This window comes from Drosophila montana, unplaced genomic scaffold (genome assembly GCF_035044405.1).
Source record: "Drosophila montana isolate Dmon_TW-CO22-7 unplaced genomic scaffold, ASM3504440v1 contig_3123_1, whole genome shotgun sequence".
NCBI classification, from domain to species: domain Eukaryota; kingdom Metazoa; phylum Arthropoda; class Insecta; order Diptera; family Drosophilidae; genus Drosophila; species Drosophila montana.
Genome location: NW_026998002.1, coordinates 396,272 through 416,496, shown reverse-complemented (window position 1 = coordinate 416,496; position 20,225 = coordinate 396,272). Strand labels below are relative to the sequence as shown.

The following is a 20,225-nucleotide window of genomic DNA, read 5'->3' as shown; positions in this document are numbered from 1 at the left end:
GATATATCTTTGCGATATTGTATTAAGCTTTTGCCCAAATGATGGGAGCATAAAAACTTAATTTGTGTATTTTAATATATATTATTTATATATTATTTATTATATATTATAAATGATATACTATTCCGATTGGGCCGATAAGGACATATGCATGCCTGCAAAAAATATAGGGGATTAATTTTCAGCAAGGCTTTAGCGAATCGGTTATTGATCAAGAGTATATATACGCCTTATGGTTACGAATATGTTTCTTCAGTGCGTGGCATATTTTGTGGCTAATTCATGTTACCCTATGAAAGTGTATAGAAACATGTTGAAAGATCTTTCAAGGTGTCAAAATTAAAACAAACTCCAATCAGGCAAGGAGGCGGCGTAGGAGTCATAGCTGATGTATTTGTGGATGCAGCAACTGTTGCCGCTGCCGCTTTCATTTCTGCTGCTGCTGCTGCTGATGATGATGATGGCTTTGGCTTTGGAGTTGCCTTTGATCTTGTGCAATGTTTTTAGCTGGCCAAAGTTGTTTGTCTGTTTGGCAGCGCATTGAGGAAGTTGCATCAAAGACAAACACACGCACACGCACACATGTGGCATGCAGCATTGGGGACCTTGAAGTTCTAGCGGACCTTGAGGCGCTCTCCACGCACACATCAAAGAGATCAAAGCGGGCGCGGCAAGTGTGCAGTGGGCGGGCGGGCCGGGGCGGGGCCAGCGTCTTGGTGGGGAGTTTCAGCGAGCCGCCGCATTTGCCGCATTTGCCACACGCAGTTAACAGTTAAATTGCAGTCACATCCTGTTAAACGGTTTAACCTATAAAAGAAAAAAATAGAAAAAAAAAATATATATATATATATATATATGTGGAAAGAAAAGCGCAAACCACGGCTCTTGGTTCTTGGCCAGGTAACTTCCAACTGGCAACTGTTGCTTTGTCGGCAACAGCACTTGGGGCAGGCTCCAGCACCTGGCTGAGCTTTGATGTTGCGCCTGTTGCGGTTGCTGTTGACATAATTGGAGTTTGGGCTGCCACGTTCTTATGTTTGTTGCCTGGCTGTTACCTGGTTCTTACCTGGCTGTTGTCTGGTTGTTTTGTCGTTTTGTCGTTTCGTTGTCACGGCTCGGCACTCACTTAGCGGTACTTTAAGAGGCCCGCACATAATTTGCGCAAATTGGCGACAAGAGTCAAGACGCGCCGCCGCATTCGGCAGATCTTTAAGCCTAATTGTTGCTTAAAGTGTTAGCACCGTCGCGCCTCTCTCTCTCTCGTATGTGGCACCCCTCGCCCACTTGCGTGTAGGTGTTAATGTGCATTTCTCTGCAGGGTGTGTGTGGTGCTTTTGGGGCGTGGCCGAGACTTGTCTGCAGATCGATATAAATTGGCAATTTGACCCTGAAAAGGCAGACCCCGGCGACAATGGAAATGATGACAACAACTGGCGGCGGCGGCGGCGGCGACACAAAGCAAACCAACTCACAATCAGACAACAAAACAACAATTATGGAAATGAAGAGGAAAACACAGGGAGGCGAGAACAGAGTTAAGAGAAGAGAAAACCAGATGCCGACACAATATCGAAAAACATAAAAATAAAGTCCAACATGTTTGAGATTTTAATTCAATTTGGTTTCTTGTCGGAGAAAGATGAAATGGATAACACACATTGATTACAGCTCTGAAATAGTTCTGTGTGAGTTTGAAAGGATTCTGCTTAGTCAACAAGCAGTTAATATCTTATTAGTTTGAATGGGAAGATAAAAAGTCGGTAAATCAGCTGAATATATAAACTACATTCTACTATTATTGTGCAAATTGGACAGCTGTTTCGAGAGTTACCCAGTTACCCATCCAAGCAGACGCCTTCCAGCGATCATCTGCTTGTGCTTAAACCACTTGAGAATTATAGGCACAAATAATGAGAAAATTAAAAATGTTTATGTATGTGTGTGCTGCTTGTAGTTATAGCAATAAGTGTTTAGTTGTTTTTCTTCTCACCTTCTTTTCTCTCTATCATGGTTATAACTTAAGAAGCATCAATGAAATTGAAGTGCACTTTTTTAAGGATAATTTATGTCGCTCCCGATATATAGACAAATTCTTCTTCTTACCAAAGAAGCCTTTACAACCAATCGATCAAGTATTGTATTTGTTTCTGGAAAATTCAATGCTCCTTTAAGCTATATCTGATACCTAGCTCCTAGCTTATATAATATATAAAATCAGCATGAAATTAAGTTTGTATATGAAAGTCTTCTCTCCCTGACTCCCCTCTCTTCCTTGTTTCTTTAGCATATAATTTAATATTCTATTGATATTATTTCTATGGATTTTATTAGTATTTTTTCCACTATCCATTTATGATCTAATGTATCAACAAATATTTATATATACTTAGTTGCATATCCATACATAGATTCACGATCCCACACCCACTTGAACACTCTCGCCCAGCACAAGTGCCATATTGTGGACCAACTGCAGCACGAATATGCACTTCACAAGACAATCTTCTTTTTTTTTTTCCCCCGCTCTTACTCCCTATGCCTGATTGGCTCGGCGGCTTTCTCGAGCGAAATTCAAGAGCAAGAAAACTTTTGCTATGATAGGCGCCACATGATCAAGAACCAGAACCAGCACCAGAACCAGACCGAAAAGCGCGAGACAAGTGATGGAAATGGACCTTGAGGCTGCAACACAAGCATGAAAATGCCACTCACTTTTCCCCCCACTCCACTCCCCTCCCCTCTCTTTTACTCTCTGTCCCGCAGACGCTGATTGACAAATGCAGTGAAGCGTCCGCTGTCGGAACGCGCGCGCGTGTTGATGGATGGACACGAGCATGGACGAGTTGGCGTTGCCTTTGCCTTTGCCGTGCTGGCTGTTTTCCCGACTCAAAGCGAATCACGCCCCAAATTAACTGAAATTAACACGCGTTTAATGTCAGGCAAGCAGCTCACCTGCCACCCGCATCGCTTCGACCACGTCTCCGACTCCAATTCTCCGATTCCCATTGCTGTGGCTACCCGTTCCCATTTCCATTCACATTCCCATTGCCTAATGGGGAACTGGGGGATCGTGCCGGGTCTTGTGTTTACTTAATGACGTTTATGTGTCTTGTGTGTCATTTGTCGGCATATCTGAGCTGTCATAAAGCGATTTGATTAAAGCGAAAACGCCGCCGTGCGACTCCCAAAGCCAAGCAGCTGACTCTGCGGCCTGGACGAGACCTCTTTTCCAATTAAAATGCAGTCGGGGAGTCGCAATCGCTGTTTTCCTCGTCCTGCTCCGCCAGCTCTCTGCCAAAACATTTATTTTCGGAAATCGAAAAAAATCGAGGGGAGTCCACAAGAGAGCCGCAGCGTGGTGCCCAGAAAGTGAGAGTAAATCAGAGCAAAGTAGAGAAGAGAAAACATTGAATTTGAATACCCTTTCCTTAAAATGTTTGCTAAATTCCTTCTCTGAGCTTTGATTCTTTCTATTGCTTTTGAAAAACTCTGGTAAACTTGGTCGATTTGTCTTTGGAATTTTAGAAATTGCATATTTTTCATTCTTCGCAAGGAGTTTGACTGTAAACAAAAGCAAGTCTTAAACAATTTATAGATATAGGTATATAAATTTCAACTCATTTTGAAGGATAAACAGCGAATCGTCGAATATTGCAAAACAAGTTCATTAGCAATAATTTATTGCGTTATGAATAATGATCGCTGCAGGTCTTGAACTCGTGATCTTTTGTTCGGTAGAGGTTTGCCTTGCATGCGAGTAGGTCCATCAATTTTTTTTAACTTGAACTCCTGACATATAAATATTTATAATGTCATAGACTTTGCACTAGCTGATGTTGCTCAAAGCAAGTGTATGGCCATGCAGAGAGTTGAAAAATAATAAAAAGGAAAAGTGCCAAACGTCGGCGGCACAAATTCTTTGTAATTAGTATTAAAATGTTTTCCGCTACATTTTCACTTGATTTTCTGCTCTGCCAGTCGACAGGGCCCTGTGCCTGTCCCGATCCCTTTCCCTGTCCCTGTCTCTATCCCTGTGCCTGTGCCAGGCCCCAACATGGTTCGAGTTGGAGGCCTCAGTCAGTTAGTCAGTTAGTCAATTTGTCTATTTGGCCCGAGGGCTTCACTACCCGTTTGCACTGGCTTCTGCTCCGCCTCCGTCGCTGTCTCTCTGTCTCCGTCTCTGTCTCTGCCCCCTATATGTATCTCTGACCTGGGCCTGGGGCTGTAGCTGTGGCTGTTGCTGCTTCGCGCATGATTGAAGGCAACATGTGTTTCGGAAATTATGCAAAATTGCCTGCTGACTGACTGTTCGACTGGGCTGGCCAGTCGATGCGCACATGAATTCATGCCTGCATTCAGCTGGCCCCTTCACTGCTGCCGCATGCCACATGCGGCATCCACTCTTGGTCATGCTGCAACTTTGCTTAGGCAGCGTTTGCATATTTCGCTGCTCATTATCATTTGTTTAGTGGCCGGCGCAGTTCATTTCATAAACAATTAATAATGCTTAAGCGCATCTTGGCGTTGACAGGCGCAGCAAATATGCCGAGCCACCTACCAGAGTCAACTATGTGGCCACACTCCGCGGCAACATCCCGTTCCTCACTCTCTCCCTCTCTCTCTCTCTCTCTGATCTGACTGCCTCTAGGCGTGCCACAGCCAAATTGGATTGCATTTTTCGGTTGTTTGGCCATTTGTTTGGCTTAAATTTGTTGGAGTGTCGAAATGCGGCATACAACAAACGGAAGTTGCCAACGGATTGCTAGATGCCAGCCCATTCTCACAGCTGTGTCGAGCACTCAATGCTGAGTTATGAACTTATGATATTTGGACAAGCGTATTGCGGAAGCATCCGACAGATCTCGCTAATTGGCGTGACATTCTACAAGTGAAGATTAGTTAAACAGAGAACTAGCAGAGTTTGTAAATAAGAGAAATCAAAATTCATAAGTTATCCGAAAATGTAACCGATCAATCCAACTAATTAAAAAGCCATGAAATAATGGTAAACGATAATTTATGGAAACACCTGCTAGAAAATCATTTGAATTTGTTTTTGATAAACATTTTAAAATAAATTTAAAATGTTAAGATTATTTAACTTGGAAATGCCCAGTAATCCGATCTTATATACGTTCAAGTATTGGTAAACTAACCAACAGAACGATTGGTAGCCCAGATCGATAGATTCGATAGGCGATAGTCGCCATTTTGATATGATCGATAGAGAAATTTTATATGCCAATTAGGTGTGGTTTGCATAGTTTGAAAGAGATTTTGTATGAAAATAATTAGTAAATATGTATAAAAGAAAAACACTTTCAGAAATATTAATTATTTTGTTTGTGTGAAAATAAAACAGAAAATATGCATAAAAACTATCGATAAATACAATCAAAATCGATAGTCAAGGTTTAACAGCTACAAATCTTAAACTTAAATATTTCCAATTTGGCCAATATTTATAGCTTGGAGAGAGATTGGAAAAAATAACAACAAAGAGTATACCTAATTTGAGCTTAGTATTATTTTATTACTAACTAGTACTGGCTATACCTAAAATATACGATATATTCCATTTAATGGCCTTCGACTCTTCTAGACTGGCCTAGATGTCGAAATCGTAAACATTTGTTAAAGCTTTCTTCCTTCGTTCGCTCGATAATTTATTTAAAGTCGTTTTACTTGAAATCATAAGCCAGCTTTTATGAAATTTCAAATCCGCTTTTCCAATGCGGAATGGGGAATGTGAACTCTGGTATAAATAGATTTACTTTTATGTTTTAGAGGAATTTTAATTACGTTCACGTTCGACCGACTCCGAATTCAACCCACACACAGATGCTTTATATGTATGTATATGTAAATCCAAACAGACAACGCACTGATAAATAATATTGCACAAGTATTTATAAATATACTTGCAACATGTATCTACAGTATCTACAGTATCTACAGTTGATGCCCCTCGATGAGTGTTTTTATGAAGCGCTAAAACCATAATTAATATGCGTTAAATTTTAACTAGAAGTTAACAAAAGCTTATCCACCTGGCATTGAAGTTTTCCAATGTTTACAAAGCTCTTAAATTTAATGCCATGATATAGGGTTATTTTCATATCAGAAATGCTGCGAGTAGCTGCAGTTGAGTCTTTAACTAATTAGCTAATAATTTGATTTGTAAACCCAACAAAACAGCAAGTGAAAATACTTGTGTGTATGTGTTTGTAAGTGGCAGCAGCAATCTATGCAACATGAACTTGTTTTATCACCTCCTCAGCAGCAGCAGCAGCAGCCACAGCAGCAACATCAACTTGTCTGATTGAATGTGCGCTTGGCAGCATTTGATTTGTTTAGAGAATAAAGCACTCAAACTCTCTAACACACTCACACATCAGCTGTTGTGCGCGTGTGTGTGTGTGTGTGTGTGTGTGTGTGTGTGTGTGTGTGTGTGTGTGTATCTATGTGGCGCCAAGTTGGCCCCAATTTGTAGGGGGCGGGACAGCAGGCATTTGCCTAATTAGCACTCAATGAGCAACTGAAGAGCTGTCGAGGCATTTTTTCGCTCGTCCGTTCGCTCAACTTGCAACAGCTACAGCCACAAGTACTCGAACTCGTACGCGAGTACTCGTACTCGTATTCATACTATCAACGACTACTCGATGCCAGCTCACAAGGCCACCCGCCCGCTGGACCCCTCGCTGGCCCACAGCATTTGCGAGGGTTGCTTTTAGAAATCTTATGCATGCTACGTGACCGTCCATTAATACATCATCGCTTCCCATGCTCCCAATTGGTTGCTGATGTATTGGGAATGGAGTGTGTGATGATGACTCCCTTTCAGCCAGCCTATGGCTTACCTATTCCCCTTGCCCCTGCCCCCTCCCCCCCTTAGCCCTAGCGTGCCTGGACTGTGCGATATGCCGCTTAGCTTTTGGGTTCGCCTTTATTTTTTGGGTGCGTTTCGCATTTTCGTCATGGTCATAAAAACGCATTTTATGCGAAACGCATTTTGGCCTTCTTATCGCTGGCCCATACAACGTAGTCGTGCTTTTTATGAACGCAAATAAAAGTGCGCTTAAAATACTTACATACCTCCCCCACACACACACACACACACACACACACACACACTCAAACAAGCACAGCTCCCCCCGCTGTAGACGTGCCCCGCCCAGCCCTGTCAATGGGCACACATAAACCCAGCAGCAAAAGTTTTAATGTTGATTGCGTTTTGCGTTAACGTTAATGCTGATGCTGATGCTGATGCTGTTGCTGATGCTGATGTTTAATTTTAATGCGTCTCTCAGCGCCTCTCGCGTAGGTTCTGGGCTGAGCCAAGTGACCGTAAGACCAGCCTTAGCCCAGGGAAAATTAATCATTAATTGCCGCGGCTCATGTTAAAAAGAAAATGCGTCAAGAAAATTAATTTAAATGTGTGCGCTGTCAATTTTGATGAGTTTCTGTGGCAGAGCGGCAGAGCGGGTGGCGTTGTCGGGGGCGGGTCGAAGAAAATTCCAAATTCCAGCAGTTAAATTTAATTGCCAATGCTTGTAAAAGCGCAGCCACAGCAGGGCCAAGAAAATGTTATGACATTTCTATAAATATGCGCCGCAAACGCGATGCGCAAGAAATGTCAAGTGGAAACAGTCAGAGAAGGTCTCTCATAAATAACTGAAATGCCTCGACAATATTAAATCACAACAAAATTAGAAGGCAGAAGTATCAACAACAGCAGCAGAAATAGTAGCAACAGCAGCAGCAGCCTCTGCTTATTGAGAGATCTGAAAGAAACTTCCTCATTCAGAAATTACCTGATAAATTTTACGTTGAAGAGGCCGCTGCATCTGCCTCTGCCTCTGCCGACGGCAGCAACAGCGCGCAACATTAGCAGTCGGGCATGGGGCGTGGCAGGGCAACAAATAGTTGTAAAATGCACTGGCGAGCCACAGAATTATAGGAAAGAATATAATGGCAGACGAAATGCGGTAGCTGGAAAAGAAATGCAGACAAATTGCCGGAATGCTGCTGAAGCAGAAACAAATACGAGAGTGAGGCAGCAGCAAAAGCAGCAGCAACAGCAACAACAAGCGCAACAACAATGGCTAATATTAGCTGAAAAATAGTTTGGCAATGTATTCAATGCAACAGCAACACCGACAGCAGCAGCAGGCAGCCAAAACAAAGCGGAAACGTTGCTGCAACCAAAGGGCAAACCCATTGCCAAGTGAAGAGTGAGCTGCAATACATAATGAAACTAATTTTGAAGAAGTTTTGAGGCTGTCAAATTGCAAACAACTAAATTGCTGGGCGTAGCAATGGCATAAAGAAAAGCCCGCTATGATATCTTGAGTGCCAAATCAAGCGAAATTGTTGCTGAAAGCAGCGGCAATCAAGCAGTTGCTGTTGTATGCAAATGATGTTGCTGTTGCCCAGAAGCGTTAGCTGACAGAATGGGCGGATTAGATAAAGTTAAATGTTGGCTTTTAGCCAAAACTATGAGCCTCTAAAAGTGCAATCAAAGTAACTGTAACAGTAGGTAAATTAAAGTCAATGTTGCTGCTGTTAGGAGCAATGTTGCTGCCGTTAAGAGCAATGTTGCTGCTGGGTAATGAGAGGTCGAACAACGACAACATTTTAAATATCTTCCAATATTTAAGCGTCATATGAAAAACAAAGTTGCAAGCTTAATGACATGACATCTAGACCTCATGTTGCTGTTGCACGCCAGCAATATGCCTATAAATTAATTGAAAACTAATCAGAAAAATTGTAACTTGATACACAAAAAAGCTCTAAACAAAACAAGAAATGTGAACAAGTAGCCGAGTGTCAATGACAGCGCACAATAGTTGCTGCTGTTGGCAGCAGTTGCTGCTGATGCTGCTGCTGCTGGCAATTACAATTCAATTTTTATGCATCTCACGGGCAGCGCACAATGAAAATGAAGCTGTCAAATGCATGAAAATCCAATAAAAAGCATAACAACCAAGCGAATTTATGCAGCACAAACAAAACGTTGCTGATGACACAAGCAGCGGGTGACCAGCAACAGCAGCAACAGCAAAAGCAGCAGCAACAGTAACTACAGCAGCAGCTGCATGTTCAACGCGGAGGCGTGGCAAATGAGCTACGGTAATGGCGTTAAATGCACACGCAGGCAGGCAGGCTGCCTGCCTGCCAGGCAGCAGTGGTCGCATTAAATTTACTCGCCAGATGCGCCGCTGTTAGCAGCAATTGCAGCACAGCAGCAACAGAAGCGGTAGCAGCAGCAACATCATCAGCAAGTTGGGGGCAGGAAGGAAGCGCCCAAGATGCGTTGGCAAGGTGTGAAGTGTACAAATACCGTGTGAGGGTTGCAGGGCGAAATATGTCGTAAAGATTTTTATTGCATTTTTATGGCGCACACGCAGCAGCAACATGAGCAACAACAGCAGCAGCAGCAGCAGCGGCAGCGGCAACAACAGCAACATGGCATTTTTGGCTGTGCCAGCTTAATGATAAACTTTAACGTTGCTTGCATTTTGGATTTGTTTGCCGCAAGAAGCGTTTCGAGTAAATAAACGACGAGGTTGCAACCACAGCAGCAGCAACAACAACAACAACAGCCGTAAAAATGCTTAAAAATCAAAATATATCCACACAAGAACAAAAACAAAAACAAAGTATCGAGCATTAGAAAAGTGTGCAAGTACTGAAGCGACCCTCGTTTCCCCAGCCTCAACTGCCTGGCCAACTGCCTGCCCGTCTGCCTGGGTGGGCATAAATTGATTGCCGTTGCCGATGTTGCTACTGTTGCTACTGTCGCTGCCGTTGCTGTTGTTGTTGCTGCTGCGCAGTCGATGTTGCTGCCGTTGCCGGGTTTTAATCATTTGCCGGAGCTTTTATTAAAAATTTTGGCATAAGCAGCGACGTCATTTTATTGTCTACTTACTGTTCAACCAAATCCCATGCACAAATTTTATGAGCCAGCCCATAAAAATGCCTTAACGCAGCCGCCTCCACCCGCCGCCGCGCGTGCTTTTGCCAACTCTCGAGGGGCACATTTGTTGCTGCTGTTGCTGCTGTTGGGGAAGGAGAGTTGCGCGAGCAGCAGCTGACAATGTTTACGGTTACAACTGTTTGTCGTCGTTGCTTGATGCCAAAATTGATGACCATAATCTTGAGCGCAGCTACTCTGGACGCTGGCAAGGATGCGCTTTTTATGATGAAGCGCCGCTGCAGCAGCAGCAGCAACAGCAGCAGAGGAGGCAAACAACCACCGGCTGCCGCTGCTGTTGCTGCCCCCAACCGCTGCAACATTATTCATGGGCTGCGGCTTGTTGGGGTTGCGGGGGGTGAAACGACTATGAGCGGCAGCATATTTTATGTTTTAACGCTGTCGAAATCGGGCAACGACAACAACAGCAACAACAGCAACAACAGCAACAACAACAAACAACAACAGCAGCATCAGCTCATACATCAGCATTTAGCAGCAACAACCGCCCTCATAAACGTGGGGTTGTTGCTGCCAGCGGGAGGTGGGTCTTGGCGGGGCTGGGGCGAAGGGGCCGGGGAGCGTAACAAAGGCGGACGTTTGTCTTGCGGTTTCGCGCTTGCAATTTTTGGCCTGTCAGCGACTGTTGCTGTTATTGTTGCCATTGCTGCTGTTGTTGCTGCTGCTGCTGCTGCTGGCGGCTTGCAATTTAACAGCTTAAGCGCATATTTACAGCGCATTTTGAAGTGTTTTGCTGTGTCGCAAAACTGGCCCATAAAATACGGAAAACTGTACACTCAAAAGGGGGGCACAGGAACAGCAGCACCCTGAGACTGTGCTCAGACAAAAGGTAGCCAAGGGAGAGCCCATCAGTTGTGGGGACGCTGAAAGCCGAAAGCTGCTCTTAAGCTGCTTGGGGGATTGGCAAAACAGATGGCCAAGCCGTTGATATATTGGCAAATGCTTTCACAATGAGCCACAGCAGATTCGAGCTGGCAATTAGCGTAACGGGGGCACCAAATGACTCAAATTAAAAATATACTTAAGTACATTGAATCACAATTCCGGAAGAATATATATTTATGCTTATCCGACAGGTTTTAAAATTACACTTAAGCCTTGGCAAGATACAAAAGTTGTATTACAAAAAGATAAAACAGAGAAAACTGAATTTCAGTTGGGAATTATTAGCTACAATGTTCGATGACAAATTTGATAGCTTTAATTATTTATTTAGCCTTTTTTAACACAATAAATATAAAGCCAAATTGGTCTAGCCTAAATGGTATTATTAAATCTTTATGTAGATATATGGACGCGATTTTTCATAGAATAAATTATTTTATATCTCAAATATCTCAAAACTGAATGATGATAAAAATAAATTAATTTCAATTTAGAGGGGATACAATTTATAGTTTCTTAACATACATAAAATATTGGAGAAAATAAAAGAATCGCATTAAAATTAAAAAATAATATTCGAAGAAATGTGTGGTGCCCGCTGCGTATTCATTAACAATTAAGAATGTTATAGTCTATTGAGAACATTTTATTGTACGATTATTTCCACTCTATAAAACCACAATCGGCTGTCCTTACGCATTATTGGCTATCAAAACTTTGAATTGGAAAAGCCATGACAGAAGTTTGCTGGCTCATTAGCCTCCATTCCAATTAATGGCTTCTGCATTGCCAATAGACTGGCATCAATTAAAGCAAGCCAAGCATAACTGTGGGGCATATGTCGCATGGAACTCTGTCCATTCAGACTCTGTCAACCCGACCCGACTTTGTATATGTTGTATATGTTGTATATGTCTTGGTGTCTGTCGCTGTCTGTCTGCCCAAGTCAAAGTGGATGCGCCTTGGAGGCATTTGCCGCAGTTGCCTCATTTGCCGTTTGCCCATTTACAAAACAATGCGATTAAGTTTCAATTTTCAATTTTCGCATTTGCAATTTGCAATTCTCAATATATGGCCAGTGCGTTGATTGCACTTGCCAATTGGCTGCAAATGCATTTTAATTGAAATTTTGCGTTCAAATTATGTGACAGGCAATGGCCAAAGAAAACAAACAATCGCCACGCCGGAGTCGTTGCCCAAGCCGAACCACATCCCGCCGCACAGATCGGCAGCTCGTGCAACGTTTTATAAATAAAGTGCAGCGCGGCGCTGCAGTCGGCGGCATCGACTTAGAGGCTATCAGCTGCATTTATGTTTTGGCAATAAAATGCATATGGTAAAAAGTCCATTAAAAAAAGAAAGAGCGATGGACAGAGAAAGAGAGAAGCAGCACATCTCGGTTCACAGCCAGTTCATATGCTTATGCTACTTTAAAAAAGATTTTATGTGCCTGCCTCGATTTCAATTTCGAACTACTTTCAAATCGCTTTCTGATGTTGCAGCAGCAAATGCTGCTGCCGTTGCTGCTGCTGTTGCTGCTACTGTTGCTGCTGCACATTTGCTATGCTCTTTGGCTGCTGCTGCGGCGACTTAAACTGTAAGTCCATAAAATGCTTTTGCCACAGCACAAAGGGATTTTTGTGTGTGAGTGTGTGTGTATTTGTGCATGTGTGTGTTAAATATTTTACGTTTCTGAAAATTTGATGAATCTGTACAAATGCGAAGCACTCAAAGCAGCAGCAGCAGCCACAGCAACTGCGACTAAAAGAAGTAAATTAAAGTTCAAGGGACCGACCTTATTATACCCTTTGTTTAATACATACATACATACATACATACATACATACATACATACATACATACATACATACATACATACATATATATACATACATACATACATACATATATATACATACATACATACATACATATATATACATACATACATACCAACATACCTACATACAAACATACCTGCTCCGCCCCTTGGTGCTCCTCCGCCATGCTCCTCTGGCTCCTCAGCTTCCGCCTGCGCCTAATTCATGGTGAAGCCTACAAGCCTTACTTACATTTTTGAGAATCGAGGAGAAGGGCAGCCTTAATAATAACGTTCTCTTACTTAAATTTGCCGCGCAACAAGACAAATTGCTCTCCTATTGGTATTTCATAAGACAATTTACATATATGCATACATACATGCATATACACGCACATACATATATACATACATACATGCATGCGTATATACACATGCATACATTCATGCATACATATATACAAAATCAATTTGGCATCTAAAGCTGGCAACATTATTCTTGTAATATATATATACGAACTTTATATACGTATATATAAAAATGGGTGTATTATAATAAGTTCGATATGCTAGCTGCTATCGACACACAATTGGATATCCCTTTTGAAATCAATTAAAAATAAATATATAATCAAAAAACAAGAGTTTGGGATGATAAATGCAAAATGGAAATATGTTAACAATAAAGAAGTTCATATATTCCAAATCGTCTATTGCTTGCCATTTTCCAGTAGGTTTTTCTATATACCCAATCTTTTAAACTCTAACTACACCCCTTGCAGTTATTTGTCGATTACAGGGTATATCATCAACAACAACTAGGCACAACTTCAATGCCGTTGTCGTCAGTCAGTCAGCGCACGAGGAAAATATCCATCAACACTTTTGTTTTATAGCCGCTCGCCCCTTTCTCCCTCTTTCTCCCACTCTTTCTCCCTGCATCTCTCTCTCTCTCTCTCTCTCTCTCTCTCTCTCTCTCTCTCTCAGTCTCGCCCTTGCCATGTTTGCTGGCACACATCCGTACGTCTGTCTGCCTATCAATTTGTTGTTGTTTGGCCTGCCTAGCAACAACAACAACAACAACAACAACAACAAAGACAACAACAACTCTTTACAGTTTGTTTTGCTCTGTGGCCGTTTTAATAGCTTTCAACTACTTTGTATCTCAAAGATACAAATTGCTGGCAGCTAAATTTGTGAAATTAAAGTGCACACCAAGTCGCAGAGACTCGGCTCCAGCTCTGTCTCTGTCACACTCTGCCACGCCCACCTGCATAGCTAATTGTATTTCATTTCGCATGTAAACGTTTTGTCAAAAGGATTAAATGACACGCCCCCACCCACACACACACACACACACACACATACAGTGAAGCTGAGCTGGTAATTCCACATGTTCCATGTTCCATAAGGCGACACACATTAACCAGCTTGAAGTGGGTAACACGAGCAGGGGCAGGGGCAACCGGCTGGGGGGGAGGGATGTGGGCTGTGGAGTGGGTCGTGCGGGTTGCTTCTCATGTGTGGGCTTTGACTAATGCGCTTTGCATTGCACTTGCACCACACAACAACAACAACAACAACAACAACAATAACAACAACAATAACAACAACAAGAACAACAACAAGAACAACAATGGGTAAGCTTACACAACGACTTACATGAGCTTTAAGCTGTAATTGAAGACTGTCCTTTGTTGTTGTTGCTGCAGCAATTGTTGTTGCTGCAATTGATAAAAATGGTTAGAAGCTTAAATATATTTATAGATTATACTCATCGAGTTAAGGAGTAAATATATATTTAATATATTTGAATTTTCATTACTTTTCTAATTTGCCTTCCCTTAGCTTAGTAACCCTTGGCGCCCTTCAACCAGTAGGTTATTATAGGCACAATATATTATTTAAAATAAATATCGTCAAATAAAATAAAAAGTAAGAAAGTAAGGATATCTTCGGCACGCCGAGTATTTAATACCCTTGTGGACATTTGCGTGAACGGTGAATCTTGAAAAGATTTTAAAAAAACAGAATAATATAATAATATAATATTACAAAAATAATTTGTTGACCGATCAATAAAAAGTAGTGCAATCTTGAGAAGACCTGTAAAATACATAAACAGCACAGCTTAAATAACAAATGCCGCGTCTAGTCAAGATATAAAAGAACTAAATTTTCGACTGATCGTTCCCTTATTAGATATATAATATAGTAGTCCGAACCTTCTAGGCGTCAAACAGGGACGTAATGAAACTTTTAGCTACCAAGCCGAAGAATAAATATATTCCGAATATCAGTAAAGCAAACTTTAATGTTAAAAATTCTCTAACTATATTTATATTCCGAAATAATCCGAAATTGTATTATGTATACGAAATCCTATTGCCCATCGAGTTTAAGAAAAAGTCTGTTCAATTCAAGTGCGTACTGTGGCTTAACTATGTATATTATTTTATTATGTTTATTAAAATTACTTTAGCTTCGCTTAATAATTGTTATTAAATTAAGATTTTCTGCCAAATTACCGAGTGTGGAACATATAGCTTCAAATGGAATCGGAAGTAGACATATGCCTCCTTTATTTCGAATTTTCCATTCCTATTTACTTAATGAGCATTATCCGATTATTTGTAGGCTGTTAATGTCTTCCCCAACATGCCATATTAGCATATTATCATATTATATACCAAACCGCCCAGCGGGAATTTAGCGCTATATTCGACGTCACATCTGTGTTTCATGATCACATTCATCTCTGCATATTTTCAACTATATTATATGTCTTAATGTTTTTGGCAATCCAACGAACTAATTTATGAGCTACCTATAAAGATCATTGCTCCTAGATCGTACATCAAATATTTTATGATCAACGTTTCAGTAGCTCGAACAGCTATTTGGTAAATACATGAATAAGAACACAATGAAAATCGCATTTGAATTTGATATACGTATGTTTCCAAGTGCTCCAAAATAAGTACTCTAGTTATATATAGTACCTTAATAAATATAGTTTTCATTGAACAATTGTGGCTGAGCAAAAGTTCGAAAATTCCTGGCAATTTTTACGCCTTGTATGAAATACAGTCTCAATACATAATAATACCTTAATTTTTTTATTTATTTATACAATAATCAAATCCTTTATTAAGCATTTATGCAGGTTCATATTAAAAGTTAGCCCGTAATTGAATTTTAAGCCAAGTAGTTTGAAAATCTCTGCCAGACCGAAATCTTTGATTGGATCCTAGCTAGACAGAACGAGCCCAGGTATCTCTTGGGTTAATTGGCCGGCGGGAATAATAATTTAATCAAATCGAAAACTACGTCAAATATCGAAATAAAACAGCGGGAGATAAATAGATAAAAATTCGCTGAGGCACAAGTTGCTAACAAACGGAATGCCGCGTGGAGCGAAGTCGAACAAGTTGTAAACAATTGGAAGCACTTGATTAATTAATTAATTGCGAAAAATCTGGCCAAATTAATTTCACATTAGAAACGCGCGCGATTTTTCCCACACGCAACAACAAAATTATGAACAGGCAAAAGTTTAAATCAAAATGAACACCAGAGCGGTGCGGGCGGACGGAACTGTTGCCTGGAGGGTTGAAAGAGGGGAAGGGGGAAATGGGGCATGCGGCATACAAATGGTTATGGGTCGAGGCTAGAGGTAAGTGTGTGTGAGTATGCGTGTGTGTGTGTGCCCGAGGCGGCGGCGCAGACGGAAATAGGCAAGAAATGCTGAGATCGTTACTCATACGCCAATTTACGGTGCACTTAAGTTTTATGAGAATTTAAGATTTCCTGCAAATCACAAAATCGGAGAGCGAGCGAAAGAGAGAGAGAGAGGGAGACAGACAAAAAGTGAGAGAGAGCCCAAAGCTGGACAGGAAGTGCGGCGGCTTTATAGAAACTGCCGCGTATATTACACGCATATAAAAGCAGACCCAAATAAATAGCGGAATAAATAAAAGTTTTTATAAGCTCTGAAGAAACTCTTTTGGGCAATTCTTCGAAATTGCTGATAAGCAAAAGTTTCTGTTACACCAAAACCAACGACAATTACAAGAATGGGTGTGTTTTGGCTTATCAGCTGTGAGAATTCTCTGCACTAAATAATTCCATTAAATATTTAATTGGTTGTTTTTTATTGATTTCTGTTGAAATCGAAAGTTTTGTAGCTATTTACACAACTTTATTGCTGAATTTCCACTTGCAGCTACAAATTTCAAATACAAACGTTTACTTTGGTAGCGCGACAAAAAGCTCGCTGCGCGGGCACATGACAAATTCGCCGCTAACTGGTGTACACGCTTAGCCTAGACACAGAGCAGGCAAGCGAAACCATCAATTGAACTGAACGAAACTTTGGTGTGTGAGCAGAGGTGTGTGCTCTAGCGCTGACGCAAACCTTGCAACTGCTTAACGAAACACTGAACGAATTGACATTTTGATAAAAATAATTAAATGCTAACTACTTTAAAACTAAATGTTTATAAAATAAATGGCAATGATTTAATTGACTTCTTTGATTTTCCATTTTACAGCGAACATTTCATCTCGGAGCACACAGTCATGGCCGTTTTCACATCACAAGGTCAGGTGGGCGGACCCTGCCGCTATATGCCCGCCACACGGCGGCAGAATCATCAGTGCCGCAAGGAGACCGGTCTGCCCGGCGCGCTGAGCGAGGCACGACGCTTGGCCACCACCCACTGTGAGGATCAGTTCCGTTACGATCGCTGGAACTGTTCCGTCGAGACGCGCGGCAAGCGTAACATATTCAAGAAGCTCTACAAGGAGACGGCATTTGTACACGCACTGACGGCGGCCGCTATGACCCATTCGATAGCCCGAGCCTGCGCCGAGGGCCAGATGACCAAGTGCACCTGCGGGCCGCGCAAACAGAATCGTCCGGATCAGGACTTTCAATGGGGCGGTTGCAACGACAATCTCAAGCACGGCAAGCGGCTGACGCGCAACTTTCTCGAGCTGCACACCAGCGACGGAGACGAGGTTACCGAAATATTGCGACATGACTCTGAGGTGGGTGCCGATAAGCATATACCAAGTGGTTGGCCTAGGGATTAACCTGCCTCTCTCACTCTCTAAAACAGGTTGGCATCGAGGCCGTCTCCACGCTGATGAAGGACAAGTGCAAGTGCCACGGCGTCTCTGGCTCCTGTTCGACGAAGACCTGCTGGAAGAAGATGGCTGATTTCAATTCTACGGCCACACTGTTGCGCCAGAAGTATAACCAGGCCATACGCAAGCCCACCAATCAGCGCAACACGCGCCAGACCACGGCGAGTCGCATGAAAAAACCAAAACAGCGACGTAAGAAAGTAAGTTTCATGCCAAAGTGCTCGGCTCTAAGCAAACGATAAGAACTTAACGAGTCGTTGAGCAGCACTGGCGCATTGTGGTGCAATTGGCTCGAACAATACATATCGTTACGCAACACTGAGAAAACACAAAATATATCGGTACGAAACACTAGAGCCTCACAGAACAGGTTCAAGCATTTAGATTCCAAGGGGTTTTAGTTTCCATTTGAAATAAATATTGAATATAGTGTTGTAAAAGTCAAGAAAATTGTAAATATGATCAAATACTTCTCTTTTGTTTTTACGCAACTAAACTAAATGTCTTAAAATGTATTTTGAATGGACATAGAACGAATTATCATAAAAAAATCTGCCCAGTGGAACCAGTTCCAATTAAGGAATAACATTATATTATGGATAATCCTTTCAATCTCACTTTTCTCAATTAAAATTCTCTCTCTCTTTCTCTCTGTGTTACCTTACAGCAACAACAATACACAACGCTCTATTATTTGGAGACCTCGCCCAACTACTGCTCGGTCACCAAGAATCGCCAGTGTCTGCATCCCGACAACTGTGCGAACTTGTGCTGTGGGCGTGGCTATGTCACGAGCGTCCTCAAGAAGATGGAGAACTGTCGCTGCCGATTCAGCAATGGACGTTGCTGCGATCTGATTTGTGACTTCTGTCAGCGCTATGAGAATAAATATTATTGTAAATAAGAAGGCTGGGTCCCACCAACTCCCTTCCCAGCTCTATCTCTCTAAATCTCTCTCTCTCTCTCTCTCTCTAACTATCTATCTCTCTCCCTCACACACACACACACCCACATACACACATGGCATACACATAGAATGCTCTCTTTGTACTTTTTAAATGTAATTTGTAAAGTTTTTTTCGATTATGGCTTGTATTTTTTCCATTCCTAACTTAAAGAAAATACTTTGATCAAAATGATAAGCAACGCGAAAATGATATGAAAGACCGATATAAACACTCAGAAAAGATCACACACTTACACTCACACACTCACACGCTCACACACACACATACATACACGCATACACACACACATACAAGCATAGACCTACATCTATATTATAGATATTAACGTATATAGTAACAGTTAGCTGCCGTCGCATTCAGAACAAAAGAAAATCTCAAAAAAATGGCAAAAACTTCATTTAGCAAAAAAAAAACTAAAATAAAAAAAACTCACACACACACACACACACCATCACGCATATGAACAACAACAACAACAAGCAGAAGCTAACAACAACACACCGCAACAAAAATAATTTTAATAAGTATTTAAACATAAAAACAAACCAAAAACATGCAAAAAAAAAACATAAAAAACAAAAAAAAAACAAATACATGAAAATGAAATGAAATAAAAAGTTTCACATAAGCCGCAAAAGTCTGTGATTTGGGTTTAGGGGCACTTGAAGCTTTGATTAGCTTTAATTACATTTACCGCAATTCGGCAGCCTGCCATCCAATCACGGATTACACGGCCGCGAAACCGTGTCTCGGCGGGAATCACCAGGAATGAACCGGGCCAAACTGGCCAACCGGCGACTGCAGCAATGGGCAGGCAAATATTTGTATTTTGTCAACTTCATTTCACACAATCCCATCTCACATCTCAAATTGCAAAGTCACGACTCACACGCGACATTATTTAGCAAACACACACACTTTCCTAGCAACAGCTACAGTTAATCCCAAGACTAGGCAATGGGGCTTTTGGAGACGTCGTCTCCGAATAATATTCAAAACAAATTCAAAGGTTGACTTCCGATCAAACACGAGTTTTTATATCTAGGAAATGGCTGCTCATATAAGCATGTAAAATATAAAGCTTTAAATCCTCTAAGTACTCTCAATATAATTTCCAAATTAAAATTTTCCACTTCATCCGGAAATTTAGAATTCATCTTGTTGATCGATAACAAATTCGAGATGACAAAAACGAAGTACTAAATAATGGATACATGTTTTGAGGTCAAGAAACTTTATTTATATAATAATACTACGCCTGTCTTGCCCCTGTTACGTTTAAAATAAATAAGCAAAGACCCTCGTGTAAATCGGATGTGATTTGACCGAGTTATGGCGGCCTATGTCTACATAGGATATTTTAATGTACCATTTTTACATGATCGGCTTAAGAGAATTTATT

At 41.5% G+C, this 20,225-nt stretch overlaps 1 protein-coding gene across 2 annotated transcripts in view; it reads left to right on the top strand.

Annotated features, from left to right (window-relative positions):
• The window catches only part of Wnt4 (Wnt oncogene analog 4), a 29,598-nt gene extending 10,184 nt beyond the window's left edge, over positions 1–19,414 (top strand). For both annotated transcript variants that reach the window (XM_064685945.1, XM_064685946.1), the window contains 3 exons: positions 17,258–17,756; positions 17,828–18,055; positions 18,523–19,414. In XM_064685945.1, the coding sequence (XP_064542015.1) occupies positions 17,258–17,756; positions 17,828–18,055; positions 18,523–18,759 (964 nt within the window). In that variant the 3' untranslated portion in view covers positions 18,760–19,414. The remainder of the gene's footprint in view (positions 1–17,257; positions 17,757–17,827; positions 18,056–18,522) is intronic.
• The last annotated feature ends 811 nt before the right edge of the window (positions 19,415–20,225 follow it).